The 15,509-nt window shown below is 45.3% G+C and overlaps 3 protein-coding genes across 3 annotated transcripts; all 3 read left to right on the top strand.

The window, feature by feature from the left end:
- Positions 1–5,529: 5,529 nt before the first annotated feature.
- Positions 5,530–6,492, top strand: V1513DRAFT_385466 (uncharacterized protein; the record flags this gene model as incomplete). Its single annotated transcript, XM_066895218.1, has 1 exon — positions 5,530–6,492. The coding sequence occupies one exon, from the start codon at positions 5,530–5,532 to the stop codon at positions 6,490–6,492; it is 963 nt and encodes a 320-aa protein (XP_066750898.1).
- A 3,151-nt stretch (positions 6,493–9,643) lies between these two features.
- Positions 9,644–11,112, top strand: V1513DRAFT_453347 (uncharacterized protein). Its single transcript, XM_066899231.1, has one exon. It carries the CDS (start codon positions 9,735–9,737, stop codon positions 10,677–10,679), a length of 945 nt encoding a protein of 314 aa, XP_066750899.1. The 5' UTR covers positions 9,644–9,734; the 3' UTR covers positions 10,680–11,112.
- Positions 11,113–12,377: 1,265 nt separating this feature from the next.
- Positions 12,378–13,141, top strand: V1513DRAFT_453352 (uncharacterized protein). Its single transcript, XM_066899232.1, has one exon. It carries the CDS (start codon positions 12,671–12,673, stop codon positions 12,971–12,973), a length of 303 nt encoding a protein of 100 aa, XP_066750900.1. The 5' UTR covers positions 12,378–12,670; the 3' UTR covers positions 12,974–13,141.
- The last annotated feature ends 2,368 nt before the right edge of the window (positions 13,142–15,509 follow it).

The following is a 15,509-nucleotide window of genomic DNA, read 5'->3' on the forward strand; positions in this document are numbered from 1 at the left end:
CGAATCTCAGGTATCAATGCTCGGATAAACAGTAATTTTGCAATACCGCATCAAATATCCCAATATTTTAGCTTTCGCACGCCACCTTTTGCGACATTATACCATGGACATACTCTCGACGTCAGCGGATAACGATGATTAGTGAAAAGGCCGTCCCTGTGCAGGGTTTTGCGCTCGGTGGCGCCGGTCCCACGGGCACGTTCTAATTCCAGCCCAATATCGTCAGCTCAGTCAGATACCGCGCCATTGTTCCAAAGCCTTGAACGGGTCAAAACATTCGTTAAAACTCTCAGACCTGGGAACCAATGCTGAGATTCATGCATACTCTTCACCTATAAGCTCACCATTCGAACCCGCCTGCCAATGGAAAGTGTGCGCCACCACATTCAGCTATGGGACAATGACAAAAGTGGAAACTCTGATGCGGCCATGCCGTCGTTTTCATTAAGCTGCTTATAATTTATTTCAAGGACTACACTTGGTGATCACGACATCATCCTCGGGTATCCCTCGGTTCAGGTACTTGGACAGAAAGGAGCAGCGGGGTGCGAAGCACGGTGGACATCGTCGTAGACAAAGCTACACGGATATCCGCAGTGTGTAAAGTAGTGTGATATTACCCATATACGACTTCATTTTGTCAAACCAATCCGTATATCATACGAGTTTGTCCAAACCCGTGTCATATGTGACTGATATCATATGGTATCGTAACGTAAGATTGATTTCGACAACAATCAGCGGTGTCTCATTTCTTCGTGGTCCATATATGGCAAGGATGATTCGCAACTGGGGAAAGCATTTCCAGACTACGCGGACTCTTCCGCCAGGGGATCAAGTCGCTCTTGGCAGATCATGACGCCGCCGCCGAATGCCAAACTTTTTTCCGATCACTTCCACCTCCACAGAGATCTGTTCTTCGTCTAAAGACCTACGTTGAGAATGAGATCTACCCAAAGTACTTGGGCATCCTGGACCGCCTCATAATAATTTCGGAGAAGACTTGCCATCGATATTTGAGTGCCTCGGGATTCCACAGAACGGCCCATCGGCAAGAAGTCTATTATGATGGTTCAACACTACTTTACACACTGAATGTTCGTGGCTATGCGCGGAAGGCATGGCGGTATATAGAATCCTACTCTCGTGGCTTTGACGGCCAGTCCGCGGCTTTCGTAGTCAAAAAATATAAATCACATCGAAGACTGCCGGAGTCGTTGGAACTAGAGTGATGTTTTGTACAGAAAGTATTAGTTTTGTTAATTATTATATTGTCTAGTTATATCGAGAAGACCCTAAGCAAGTTAAGAGGCACATTATGCTTGCTATATGGCGCTTTTAGGCAATAAGTTGTGCATTAATGCAAGTGTTAGGGCCGACCAAAATTTGGCACTTTCGATCAAAGTGGTCGGTTTATGCTGTCCCGCACCATATATATGGCCATGGCACATGAGACAAGATTTGACGGTAAATCAAAGAATTTGGACCGTTTTCTCAACCGGCTGGAACATTTAGGGCTGTAGGCGGATGGCGGATATGGCGGATTGTATCCGCCAAATTATCCGCCTCGAATAAATATCCGCCACATTTTAAGTTGGCGGATGGGGCTATCGAATAAACATCCGCCAGGTCCCAAATTGGCGGATATCTATCCGCCGTATCCGCCATCCGCCGGCGGATAAGGCCGATAATTTCCTAATTAGGAAAGATCGATGTGGAGTATGAGGTCAGGTCCAAGATTCACTGTGTAGCTGAGAAGCGAATATCCACAAAACACTTAAGAGTTCGGCAAGGATATATTCTATCGCACTGATTTCACATTCTAATTGCAAATCGTCGATGCCGGCACGAGTGTGTTGGCAAGCACATCGTCTATGTAATCCTGATGCCGGACTATTAAACACTATTTTTAATATTATTAGTTCAATTAGTTTTGAGAGTCGTACTAACAAAACTGGTGAAATGGAGGTTTCCAAATAAAGTGTGGCGCTAAACCGTCAAAGTAAATTCTCTAACCTCATTAGGCTAGACCAATGATTTTAGATTTATCCGATCCTGGCGGATAGGAAGGCGGATTTATTCGACAAAACGGCGGATGAGGATCCGCCGAACTTGTAATGGCGGCCAGCTATGACGGATGGCGGATGGCGGATTCGGTCAAATTAGGCGGATATCCGCATCCGTCACAGCCCTAGGAACATTTCAGGCTGTATTATGATGGGTTCCGAAACGACGAATTTTTGGTGGCATGTGCGATTACTGTATTGGATGAGTAGCCAACGGATTGGGCTCAGCAATTTTCCTTGAAAGACCCCACGAATGTCCTAAAGGACTAGCAAGCCATCAGAAGTGTGAGAAATATAAAAGACTATAGTGTATTTCTCACAGGTTATGAGCCCAGAGCCCTGTTAGCGCAATGAACTCCACTGTAAGCAATTTCTTGACTGTTATGATTGTTTACTACAGGTATTATCTACGATGGGAAGAACTTTGTGGTCCGGGTAGCGATAATGAAGTCTTCTGGCTGCGATGAATGCAGCTACAGCTCTTGACGAAGATGTTTCACTTGAGCTGATGACATTTAAGCAATGCCAAGCCGACAATATAGCCAAAACCCTGAGCTTCTCAAGGATATCAACAAATTGAAAGATAACAGAAAGAGGATATCCGAATTTGCTGCCCGAGAGCTCGCTAAATCAACGACACTTGCAAGGGAATATATTGTCATACCTGCGAATCTGGATGAGTTTGAGGTCAGGACCATGCACAACGAAAGCTTCCCAGTTCGCTTAGACATACGCACCTGTATTTGTCAGAGATGGACGTACCGCGGTGTACCTTGCTCCCATGCTACCGCAGCTATCACATTTGCTGGATTGGATGTTATCATTTTCGTCGACGACCACTTCAAGATAGAAGCATTGGAAGCGACTTACAAGTATGGCATCCATGCCATGCCAACAATCGATCTGAATGAGCATGATGGTTCTCCATCTTGCGCACCGCCAACAACAGGCCGGCCACCTGGTCGGCCTCACAAGAAGAGAAGTCGGGCAAATGAGTTTATTGCTCGGAAGAAGAATATCTGTAACAGATGCTTGCAGCCAATGCATCACAACTAGAGAACGTGTAGAGAACCCATAGGTTAGGTAGTTTGTTGGGAGGAGTGAATGTACCGTTGGTGTGGAAATAAAGGTAAAGGTTAGCCGTTAAAACAAATTAATTTGTCTAATTATGTTGGTAACTTGGTTTAGCGCTAACTTAAATGAAGGATTATGTGGTGTAAATGTCTAGTCGTTGGGCGAAAAATTGGTAGGAACGATTGTTACGAGGCCCGATGGCATTTTTGATATTACCAAACTTTTCAGTTTTTGATATTATCCCTATAGCCAAAGGCGCCATCATTGGGCATGCCAGGATAACCTTATTTTGTGTAGAAGGCACCGACGATAAGCAGTACGGATTGGCTAGCAAGGAAAAGACAGCCACCATGAAAGATATCTTTAGATATCTTTGCCTTGAGCCCTCGACTTGTACGAAGCCACAATGGCCCTAGATCCGGCAATAAAGTTTCCGCTAGTATCGTTAGACCCTACAACAACATCTCGAGACCAACGACGCCTCGCTGCCAAGTTCGCTTCTATAAGCCCCCCTCCATAACATCAACTATCTCATGCTTTCGCTGCTCAAACGAGTGCCTCCGCAAACCAAGTAGGTCCCTCCCTCCCTGTGTTGAGTAATCGTCCGACTGCGATCTCAGATGCAGGAATCGCTAAACACTATATGATTGTTGAAGGTGTTGAAAAGTAATAGAGTTTCACCAGTTGGGTTAGATTCGGGTGTCGTCGGAGCAATGCTTAGCCTTGAATTTAAAGTTTAGTCTCCTCAACCCGAGAAGGTTCAGGCGAGATGAGGTTACGTGAAATTACATTTCATGATCTAACAGGCTGCTTGGCAACCGAACTCAAGCAGGTTATGCTCGGCTTGCTGGTCAACGAATGGGTTAATGACTCCAAGGCGTGGGAACTTTCAGCCCTGATCTTCAACGAGCACGGAGATATTCCACCGGCTATTGTACCAACATTTAAAGAAAGGATGGCATCGAATCGTAAGCATTATCGAGACGCGTTCTAGGCAGAATAGCTGTGAAACTCATGTGGGAAAGCTTTATTTGTGCACAGATGGTTATCTTACTCTCTAAGAGAGAGCGTGCGAGGGTATTCATGGGGCAACTACCAACCATTCCTTTTTGGGACTAGCGTAGATAGATATTCGTACCCAAGTGGCAGCAAAGGTACCTGGACTCTTTTGGAATTACCCTGAACTCGTCAACGCGGTAAACGCGTCCGTCCAAACTTGTAACACGCGTCGGACTGAAAAACAAATATTGAAACTGCTATTATCACTCCATAAGTTGATATCTAGAATAACCAGCAGACACAATGCAACAGGACCACACACCACGCTACGACGGGTTTTCCGCGGCAGTAGTCAACAATCCACAAACGTTGTATGTCGGCATGGAGTTTGAGTCGGTCGATCAAGCCAGGCAATATGTCAACACGTACGACAAAAACAAAGACCAGACTCTATTGCTTTTGTGTAAATGCGCCAAAAACCATTCAACAGCCGAAAGCTTCCTGCAACAAAGGGATCTATAGGTGACAATGGTCTCATACGTAAGAAAGATGCACGAAGCATACTTTGCAACTGTCCTTGGACATTCCGCTTTAAAAAGCAGCTCAATGATTCGTGGATCCTTACACAAGTTATTGACCAACATGAAGGACACCAGCTTCAAGGTATCAATCCGGTGGCTTATCCGGAGAACCGACAGATAACTGGCGAGGCCAGCGAAACCATGCGCGACCTTGTCCGGCACTCGTCCGCGTCTCTTACGACTATTGCTTCGGTGGTTAACACCACATACGGGTTGTCCTTGCTGGGTAGGGACGTCTACAATCGGACCTATGATTATGCCCAGTCTAAGGGAACATCAACTGCAAGATTTGTACAGACATTGCAAAATGAAGGTTACATATACCGAATCAAGGTGACCGAGGACAACACTCTGGAGGCTTTGTTCTTTTGCAACCCTGACGACGTTCAAAAGGCACATCTTTATGGGCGAGTGGTTCTCATTGATGCCACATATAAGACAAACAAATTCCGATTGCCACTGGTGAATATTATCACTGTGGATAGCAACATGCACAACGTACGGATTGCCTTGTGCTTTGTGGCCAGAAAGAACACAAATTCCTACAGTTGGGTCATGCAGCAGCTGAGTCAGTGAAAAATATCCTTTAGCACATAGAATGATGCTAACGTTAAAGTATAACAGAAGAAGTTGTCTTCCCAAACAAATCGCCAGATGTGTTTATTACTGACGCAGACAAAGCCCTAATGAGAGCCTTGTCAAATGTGTTCCCGACCTCATTCAACCAACTTTGCCGGTGGCATATCGAGCAAAACGTCTTAAAAAATTGCCGAAAGCATTTTGCCAAATTTGAAGAGTTCGATAATTTCATGAAATGTATTGCTGGAATCGCGAGCTCGACTGACAGTGGAGACCAAGAGAAGCAGTTGGCTCTGCTCAAGAGCGACTACCCCACTGAACCTGTTAACTATTTCCTCGATCAATGGTGGGCAGATGGCCAGCGAGAACGCTGGGCGGAGATTTATATTCGCAAGAATGTGAACTTGGGCATTAACACCACTTCGCGCGTTGAAGGAAGTCACGGTGCGATGAAACGCGACTTAACCTCGTCTTCCGGCACGCTCTATACTGCAGGCAACAAGATTAACGTTAGGGGTAAGGCTCGTTCAGACCAACTCAGCATCCTCAGCTCCAACCGAAACTTGATTGTGAGACTGGATATCCGAAACCAACCCGAGACGTCAAAGTTGTGTACGGCTATATCCAGATATGCATTGGAGCTTGTATATTCGGAAGTCATCAAGAGACAGCTGCGTCAAGGCGACGAATCGAACAACGAGTGCAGCTGTGCGACTTGGAACCGTTACCTACTGCCATGTTCGCATCGGATCCAGCTCGGCGTGCCCATTGACGTCACTGATATTCATCCTCGCTGGAGAGTGCACGCAGTATTCCCTCCTCTCAACCTCCCGTGGCAGCAACTTGATCTTGACAGACTTGCGGTCCTTAAAGATCCCTCAGTTGATCTTCCTAGTAAAGGCCGACCTAGGGGCACGCGAAGGCTTAAGACCTCAGCTGAGGTTGTCCAACACGCCGCTGACCAAGTGGCAAAAGTGAGACGATGTGGGACCTGCCACGAGGCCGGTCACAATAAGCGCAAGTGCCCCAAAGTCTTGAACAGGCAATCACAACCTGTCAGGGAAAGTGAAAATATTGCAGACGAAATTGAGGAGGAAAGCCTTGAAGACAATGAAAGTATTTTGGATGAGAATGATGATGAAAATGATGTCGATTTTGAGGCAATGTGGGGAGATATACGAGCACTGATGTAACCATAATATACAGTTGAGATAGATGGCAGACGGAGACCATTCTCGGCTGCTAATTTGATAAGACTTCTCTTGAGGAGGGTAACTCAGGTACCCTTGCTTGCATTTGGGTACGAATGTCTATTTACGCTAGTCCCAAAAAGGAATGGTTGGTAGTTGCCCCATGAATACCCATAATTATTTTGTGGTATGATTAATAGCAATACTGCTTACGAAAAAGTCAATAAGTTGCAATATCGACTTTTTAACGTACTTCCCAAGCGAACAAGATGCAGGTTGTAAGCGAGTTGATGGACAAGATTGAGCAGGAGGGTCCAGTAATTGAGCGACGGATGTGAGCCGAATCTCGACTCGGAGTTTAGATACAACCTCCATTTTCGGCTGATTACGGTCCTAGATATTGTCAAGTTGCAGTTCTGAGTTTGGTTTCGGTTGTTTAGCATCACAATTGTACATTGTTAATAAATTTGGTGTTTTGATGCATTGTGTGTACAACTGCGCATGCTTAGATTTGATAATTGGACAGTTACATAATTAATTGGCGACTGGTGAGTAACTTAGTGGCTAATTTGCAGGTGGTTAGGGCTTACAAATTGTAGGAACCAAGAACTTAAGTAGGCAACAATTACGACAAGCTACGACTGCCTGATTTGCAAAATTAATTCTAATCCATTGCTGCAAGTTCCCAGTATTTGGACCCCTTTACCGACTTCATCAGAAGGTTTTATCAAAGTAGCGCAACGTTGGAAGTTGTGTTGGGATGACGGATCATACGTCTAACCTAACGGTCTTGTCGGACTCGCTGGTCATTCAAGTCACGTCTTAAACGGCTTTTGTCAGTACCAAATACCGTTACTGGTGAATGTGAAATAGGGTTATTGTATCAGTATCTGTTGAATGTAAACGCGCGTTATGCCCAGAATCGTCGCAGAAGGCGATTCTTTTATGAATGACGTAAAGCGACGGAGATTAATTTAAGGAGACATATATATATGAAGGATGCGGAGAATCTGTATCCTTACAAGGAAATGTACTCAATAACGAGGAAATCATGATGGCTTTTAGCTGGCCATGCAGCAACGAACCCTTTCCTGATTATGCACAACAATGCACTTTCGTAACGGCATGCCAAGCATTTACCGAGTCGGCATTGTCTTTGATAAGGGCCGGCCGTTAACGTACTTCCCAAGCGAACCGCCCACACCACCGAACCGCCCATTTGCCCATCACAAAAGTACTACATGAAGCTATTCGCGCCAACATCAACCACCACGTACTTAAATTAGACTAACTAGAGCTGATATAAGTAGCTATTTACTAGGACATTTCCGTATAGTATGGCTAAGATCGCCACAGCCGCTACAGCGACGTGGAGCGCGTTGCGCGCCAACCCTATTCGCCTCAGGCTGTTCATCAGGTTGCTCATTAAGTTGATTGTTTACCTCCTGGAAACGGTCACGAGCCTCCTCTACGGTCAAGACTTGATCAGCCCCTAGTGAAGCACGTTTCCTAGCTTTCTTCATAGTCTGGCGCTCGTTCTCAGCTCGTATACGTTTCAATTCATGTTCCAGTAGGAGGCTTGTTTCCATAGCTTGATGACAACACTTCACGATCTGATTGATATGCTTACGGATGGGGCTACTCGATATATCTGGCAGCTGACGTCTCTCACTGAGGTTCATATGCATGCTCTGGGCCTTCTGGTCAAGTTGACTAGCTGTCTGCGGTGTTAATTGGCTTGATTTCTCCTGGCTACTAGCCTCAGAAACTGGGGATGGTGTACGTAGTTGATAAGTGATTTTCTCAAGTACCCGATCCTGATCAAAAGGAACCATTCCAGTTCCTGCGAATCCGGCACGTATATTCTGTACATTCAACGCGGTGGCTCGTACAGCAGGGTAGACGTGTAGGAAGTCTTCCTTATCGATATGGTTTCTACCGGACCGCATCATCCCCTCAAGAGCCTTGCCATATTCTCTCTTCAGGGGTCCAAAACAACCTACGTCCAATGGCTGTAGTCGGTGAGACGAATGGGCCGGCATACAGAGCGATATAATACGATTTTCCTCACAGAACCTATCAAATTCCGAGGTGATATGGGTACCATGTCCATCAAGAATCAATAGTCTATATCTTCCAGTTGAATATATGGCTGAATAATGGTGAAAAATATTTTTAAGCCACTGGAGACCGATATCATCAGTCGTCCAGCCGTTCTTGCTGACGGCTATTGACCAGGTAGGGTCTAGCAGTTCCTCTTGATACCATTGTGCCTGCTGCTCCTTACCTTTAAGGATGACCATTGGCGGAAGGAGAATGCCCCTTGAGGAGATAGCTTCGATGATAGTCACCCATTCACGATTCCCTTGCTGAATCATGCGAGGCCTGCTCTCGCTGCGGTCTGTAGACGTGACTACCTTTGCAGTAGAGATCAATCCCATCGCAAAGCCAGTTTCATCAAAGTTCCATATGTCATTTTCAGTGATGCCATACTTCGCGATAGTTTCTTGCACGAGCTCGAACCATTCCCTATATATCTCGGGATCCTCCTGCTTCGCACGCTGGTATGATATCTTGCGATAGTATCGAGATTCGATTTCTGGCCGACGATTGATAAATCTAGACACCCAGTTCTTACCAACTTGAGCAGTGGGCTCCTTCGTACGGCCTTGCAGCAGAATACTAGCGAGACCACGAAGATACTCTGGACGAATAGGAAGGCCTCGTTTGTCAGCGTCTAAAATCCACTTAAGTAGCGTTTGTTCCTCGGTTTCGGTCAGTACATGTGAATCGGCACGTTTGTCCTGACGAGCGGTGGTCCCGTTGATCCTATCGCGGAGGGTTGACATAGGCACATTAAAAGTCTTCGCTGCCCGCGTAATAGATTTAATTTGACGCGTTTTGTGGGCATTTAGAGCCAATTGAATTCCGTTTTCATCAGCGTATGGCATTTTATATAGAAGTGGTTGAAAAACGACGCGTTGAAAAATGCTGATAAATAAATTTCTGGTGTCGCGGGCAAATGGGCGGTTCGGTGGTGTGGGCGGTTCGCTTGGGAAGTACGTTATTGGTTAAGCTGGCCAATGACGTCGACGACAGCACGCTTAAATAGATTAGTGCTGACTTCCGTGCGGCTCAGATAATGCACCTGTAAAGGGTTTCCTCCCCTGTCTTTCTTTGTCACAAAGCTCGCAGGATATATTAAAATCCACTCTATGTTTTGCTGTAACTGACCACAGTCCGGAATGGAATTACCTAAGGTCTTCGGCTACATTGGTCTTGCCGCATCTGTCTTGATACTCACGAGACTCATCAAGACTGTGTACATATATATCCGCCCATCATCGCTATCCCGGTATTGCAAGGAAAGAGACGAGCCTTGGGCGTTTGTCACGGGCGCCAGCGATGGCATCGGACTCGGCTTTGCGCAGGAACTCTGCGCACGAGGATTCAATGTCTTCTTGCACGGTCGCAATCCTGAAAAGCTACGGAAAATCCAAGAGAACTTGCTTAACGAGTATCCTACTCGACAAACCAGGATCATCGTTTACGACGCTTCGCAGATCGATGCTAGCATCGACGACATCGCCTCGCAAGTAGGAGAGACCACGCGCCTGACCGTCCTCATCAATAACGTCGGTGGCATGGGCATGATTATGCCCTGCCCATACATCAACCTCCAAGACTTTACGTTCCAGGACATGCAGACCGTCCTCAATGTCAATGCCACCTTCTCCGCACAAATCACACGGGTGCTTCTCCCATTGCTGTTGAAGAATCAACCCGCGCTGATTATCAACATCTCGTCCACCACAAAATTTGGCATCCCCTGGCTCGCTCCCTACGTTGGTACCAAAGCCTTTGCGATCGGATTCGGCGACTCTCTCAGCGCAGAGATGCGGGCGGAAAACCATGACGTCGAAGTGCTGGGCGTTATCGTTGGGCCCGTGCAAAGCGCATCAAATCCCACGACCACTGGTTTCTTCACGCCGAGTTCGCGAGCCATGGCGTCCGCTGTCTTGGACCGGGTGGGCTGTGGGGAATTGTCCGTTTTTGGATATTGGACACATCGCTTGCAGGGGATCGCCTTGGATGTCTTGTCGCAGAAGATGTTTCAGGATATAGCTACGACACAGGTACGGAAATTGAGGCAGCAGATTTTAGACAAGGAGAAGAAGAAATGGAAATGATATTCTGCGTCCGCATTTTGGAACCTTAGTTACTGTACATCAGACCATGACGATAGAAATTATGTATTTCATCTTGTGGTAACTTGTAATGGGCCAACTGATAGGTGCAGCAAGTAAGATGCCGACAAGACAGCCTGTCTACTTGGAGGAGTTCTGTGAGGATCAAAAGGTGTTCACACTATATGTTACGCTAGCGGGATAGCTTGGAACAATATATTTTGGAATATTCGCTATGAGGTCCCAGACGAAGAAAGAGCATATCTTAATTACTCCTTCCCTCGGCCCCGCTCAAAACACTACAACAAGCTCGAAGAGTACTTCTACGGGAACACGAGAGAGCGCCCTAAACGACGCACCAGGCTCAGCAATGTGACAGACCACATTCCTTGGCTCAAGGGTTTAGTTGGTATTGTCTTCTAACTAAATAATGACATGTTCATAAACAATTCTTCATGAACTATAACCCCCTATTATATAATACCATTAAATCAAATAACCACAAACAAGCTCCTAACTCGTCGTCACCAAAAACACTTAATTCAACATTTTTGAATATTCAGAAGTCTGGATTATTCGCAGTATGTTACTAATAGATGTGATGACAGTCCTACCGGGATAAACACATGTCAGAATGGACTTCTCATGCGGTCTAATATCCATCAACAATTCGACTCCTTTAATTTTGCTATCGATCCCCATGATGATTACAAAATAACGTGCTTCAGGATCCATCGGAACGGGATAGATGGCAGGACGCTGGACCCAGTGTGCAGGGACCCAAATGACGAGAAAGAGCTATAGATGAGTTTTCGCGTTGGCATTTCCGTCAGACTGTTCTAGCGAACATGAAGGCGAATGGCAAGCCATTTTCCGGACGGATCCGACATGGTGGGGGAGATTCGCAGCAGAGAGAATGGAGGCTGAATTGTACTGCCAAGCATATCTCATATTTCATAGTAATGGTATTGTCGTAATTATTGGTTACAGGCGTTTAGTTTATTTGCTTCACTTTTTCTCCGAGACATGAGTTTACCAGATCCCGGCCAAGGAACGATTAGCATCGCGGCACTGCTTCTACGGATGCAATTTTCGTGGACAGTATTCGACATTGTGCATAATCAACCCTCGCAATTGAAATTTTTCGTTATAAATCACAACTTGCAAATTATCTAATCCGCTGGCTGGTCGCAGCATGACAAGTGAATATCTCGGCATGTCCGTATAGTATTCAGCGTGTTAAGGCTAATGAGTAACAAAGCCGTCGGGGAAGCCGGAGCCTGAAGAACAATGTGAGGCCAAAGCGATCCATGAAACTATCAGCCGACAATGATGACAATGTGGAAACAAAAAGAGACCATAGACATTGCAGATTATTAGGAAAGAATCTTATTTGCTGAATTGTAGTTACAAAGCAGCCTTTTTGCTGCCATTGAGCATCGCAAATTTCAATATACCATAAAAGGTATTACTGGTGTGGACTTTCCATTTACCTCTCGACATCAAGAATTATTGAACGTGTGCATCAGAAGGATGGTGGACTTTTGTCTGTTCAATATCTCTATAGATAATACAGACCAATTTTATAGTTTCTCATCTCTCAGTCAAGTCAGTGATTTGTGAGTCACGCAGATGGCATCCAGACGAAAATTGCGGCAAGAGGCAATTGACTCTGACACTGTTCCCGTTCCTTCTCCAAACTACAGACCATTCCCCAAGCTACGTGCTTCGAAGCATCGAAGACTGCACCATTTTTGAAACCCTGGAGAGAAAACATACTGACAACGAGAACAAAACTGGGTTCACGGTGTCCAGGGCAAGCAGCGCCGGTAACGAAACACACTTTTTTGACAAAGTGCGGTTTCATTGTAACGACCATTCGTAATTATGACTTGCAGTATTTTTATGCAGCCCAGGCTACAACGCGATTGAATTTTCCTTGAAGTGAGGCGGGTCAATAGCCAATTTATATTCGCATTCGGCACAGCCCTAACATGTATACGCCGAAGCTAATGTTTTTCGTTGCCAGGGCTGCTCACATACATTTTGTTTCACCGCGGATTCACAATGCATGGTCCTGTAACCGGCTTCCCAAGACGATTGGTCCTAAAGTCCTTGATTTTATTCCAGGTGAGGACTGGGAGACCGTCAATGCCACGGACAGTAGCTTTTCCTTAGATGGAGATTATATGTTCGTCTACTCATTGCCGAATTTTCCTTGTTTCCAAGTTGGCAATCCCTATTCTCATGAAAGACCAATCAGTGTCAGGGTCATTATCAGTTGCGGCTCAGGTTAGAAGCGGTTTAAGTAATGCGCAGTACTGCTGTTGGGTTCAGTTGCCCTTCAGACTGGATTGATTAGTATCAAAGATTTTCTGTCATATTTCACAGATTCGAGCTTGTACAAGTAATTAAACTTCATACATGTCAGAGATATCTAAGTATATATTGTATGACGGCTAGACCGCGAAAGATTTCCATCAGTATCGGCCTCCGTATTATCGTCCATGGCTAACGTATCAAACCCTTGCAAAGCTATCAACTCTCTGTCAAGGTATGAGGCACTAACTTGATACCAATAATCTCCGTCCACATTGCCATCATTAAACGATTTTTCGTCTTGAAGAATTTTACTTATCATTTCCGCTGTACCACTATTGCTCAAATCAAGACCAACAGCCAAGTGCACATTGCAAAGGAGGGGTGAGGACTTGGCAATCTCGCGAGATCCTTGGCCAAAGAGAATCTCTTCACCATCCACGTGAGCCAACGAATGTCTATTCAGGATCCGATCTTCAACTAATCTTCTGATAAAGTTTTCTTATCTCGGCATTCCAAGCCAAATCTATATGTACCAAAATAATACCTATGAGTATCCGAAGCTAGTAATAGTGCATTAGACGGAGCATTGATTTTGCGCCAGTTAATAACACTTCCATATCTTGACCCGCGAAGATGGAAAGCGTACGCCGTAAAGTATGATTTTTGCTGGCACTGAAGGGAATAACATGAGCACCTTCAAGCACGCTAGCTGCAGCTCCAGGAAGTGGTGTAATATGCACTAGCCTAGCGATGCATAATTATAAAAACGCATCCATTTTCTTTTTGCCTTTCAATAAATCTTCGGTTAGTATAATAGTACCCTGAGCGTTCAGCTCTGTTTTTGACATATTTCTTTCATGCGCGACTCAACTTTAGCCACTAACTCATGGAGAGAATGTCCGACCGGTTCGTCGACCAGCCCAGTAGAATGTTAATCACATTGTAGAGCACTCAGTACTCATCCTAGGACAGACTACCTTTGACACTGGTCGCTGGCATTCGCGTCACTAGTAACCTTAACGTTGTAATTTGATAACGAGCACATGCCAACATTCGTCTTAAATTTCGCTTTACATCGTCGTAAACTGCTTTCGGATCCTCCTGAACGCATCAAATATTTGAGCTTCTTGTCGGCGAGCGGCCTCCAAAAAATACGACAATTTTTCCAGCGCATTCATTTTCTCAAATATCATGCTATTGTCCCAATGTACTTCTTCCGCTTCAATGCCCATGTTTTACTCAATAAAACCTTCATCTAAGAACGTGTCATCATGCATACTGTTGTGAAGGGAGAGGAGAGAGGGAGGTTACTATTCATCTAACTACACTCCATGGCTGCTTCGACTGCATTTATCTGACGACGCCAGTGGCCTAAGCGCCATCTGCGTGCCAACAATCTTCAAGATCATTGGCAGCATCCACTGCGTGCCATCAATGCTTACAATCATTGGCTATTTTACAACGCATACTCACCATCGACGCCTTGGTCCATTTGAGCCACTAACGTATCGCGAGTCTCAGTTCCGGCCGTTTCGTTTAGGGATCGGCACGGATAGACGGATAGCGGATATATCCGTGGATATCCGTGGTGGATACGGACATGGATATGGATATACACGGATATGGATACGGATACGGATAGGACAAGACTGATTAGTCATATCCATGGATATATCCACGGATACCACTGACTAAGGGCCTGTTTTTGGAGTTACGGTGTCCTGATTGCCGTCACGTATCAAGCACTTCATTCTCACTTCATTCTCACTTAATTCCCACTTGTGATATTCGCTGAATACGTCTCCAAATTGTCGTCACGTGACTGACATGACATTTTTGGATTAGGTTCCATTTACCTCAGCCTAGTTCTTGCTATGATTTTAATATAAATAGACCCACATTTGAGTTTTTATAATAATTAAAAAAATAATTATTAACATAGCCATTCACTGTTATCATACAATTGCACGACTGAGCAAAGGATTATAATCGCGTGATCTATCCGTAAGTTTTGCCTGCTAAAACGATATTAGGGATTCATTCTTCACAAACTCCAGCAAGTGATCCTACAGCAGGTAGCGCACGTCGATTGGTGACACATCTTTTGGAGGAGATCGACGAAGAATAGGGCTGGCATGATCGAGTCCTTTGTGTCTCCCGTCCCGGCAAGGTCTAGGGTTGCGGGAAAACCAGTCCGGAACCTAACCCTGTCGGTTTGAACTAATAGGTTTCCCCGGACACTTGATCGCAAAATGTGAGTGGGATTTGTGTCTCTACCTACTTTTGCGTGGATGAGAGAATGAAAGTAACAATTGTCAGCATTAACGAAACCCGACACCAAATCCAGTCGTACAAAACAGAAGGTTATACACGCCATTGAATCATTTGCTGCGGATTTCTTGCTTTTCGTTCTCCTTAAGCTCATCGACGTGGTAAAAGTATATCCCGATGTTATTACATTAAAGCTGCTGTAAAGTTTCTCTGTCGCTTGAGCAAATGATAAGAGTTCGA

The sequence above is a fragment of the Lipomyces chichibuensis genome (genome assembly GCF_038497645.1).
Source record: "Lipomyces chichibuensis strain CBS 12929 unplaced genomic scaffold V1513scaffold_57, whole genome shotgun sequence".
NCBI classification, from domain to species: domain Eukaryota; kingdom Fungi; phylum Ascomycota; class Lipomycetes; order Lipomycetales; family Lipomycetaceae; genus Lipomyces; species Lipomyces chichibuensis.

What these genes read in the sequence shown, in the direction of transcription:
- V1513DRAFT_453347 (XM_066899231.1), top strand. Translation starts at nt 9,735, where the DNA reads ATGGAATTACCTAAGGTCTTCGGCTACATTGGTCTTGCCGCATCTGTC.
- V1513DRAFT_453352 (XM_066899232.1), top strand. Translation starts at nt 12,671, where the DNA reads ATGTATACGCCGAAGCTAATGTTTTTCGTTGCCAGGGCTGCTCACATA.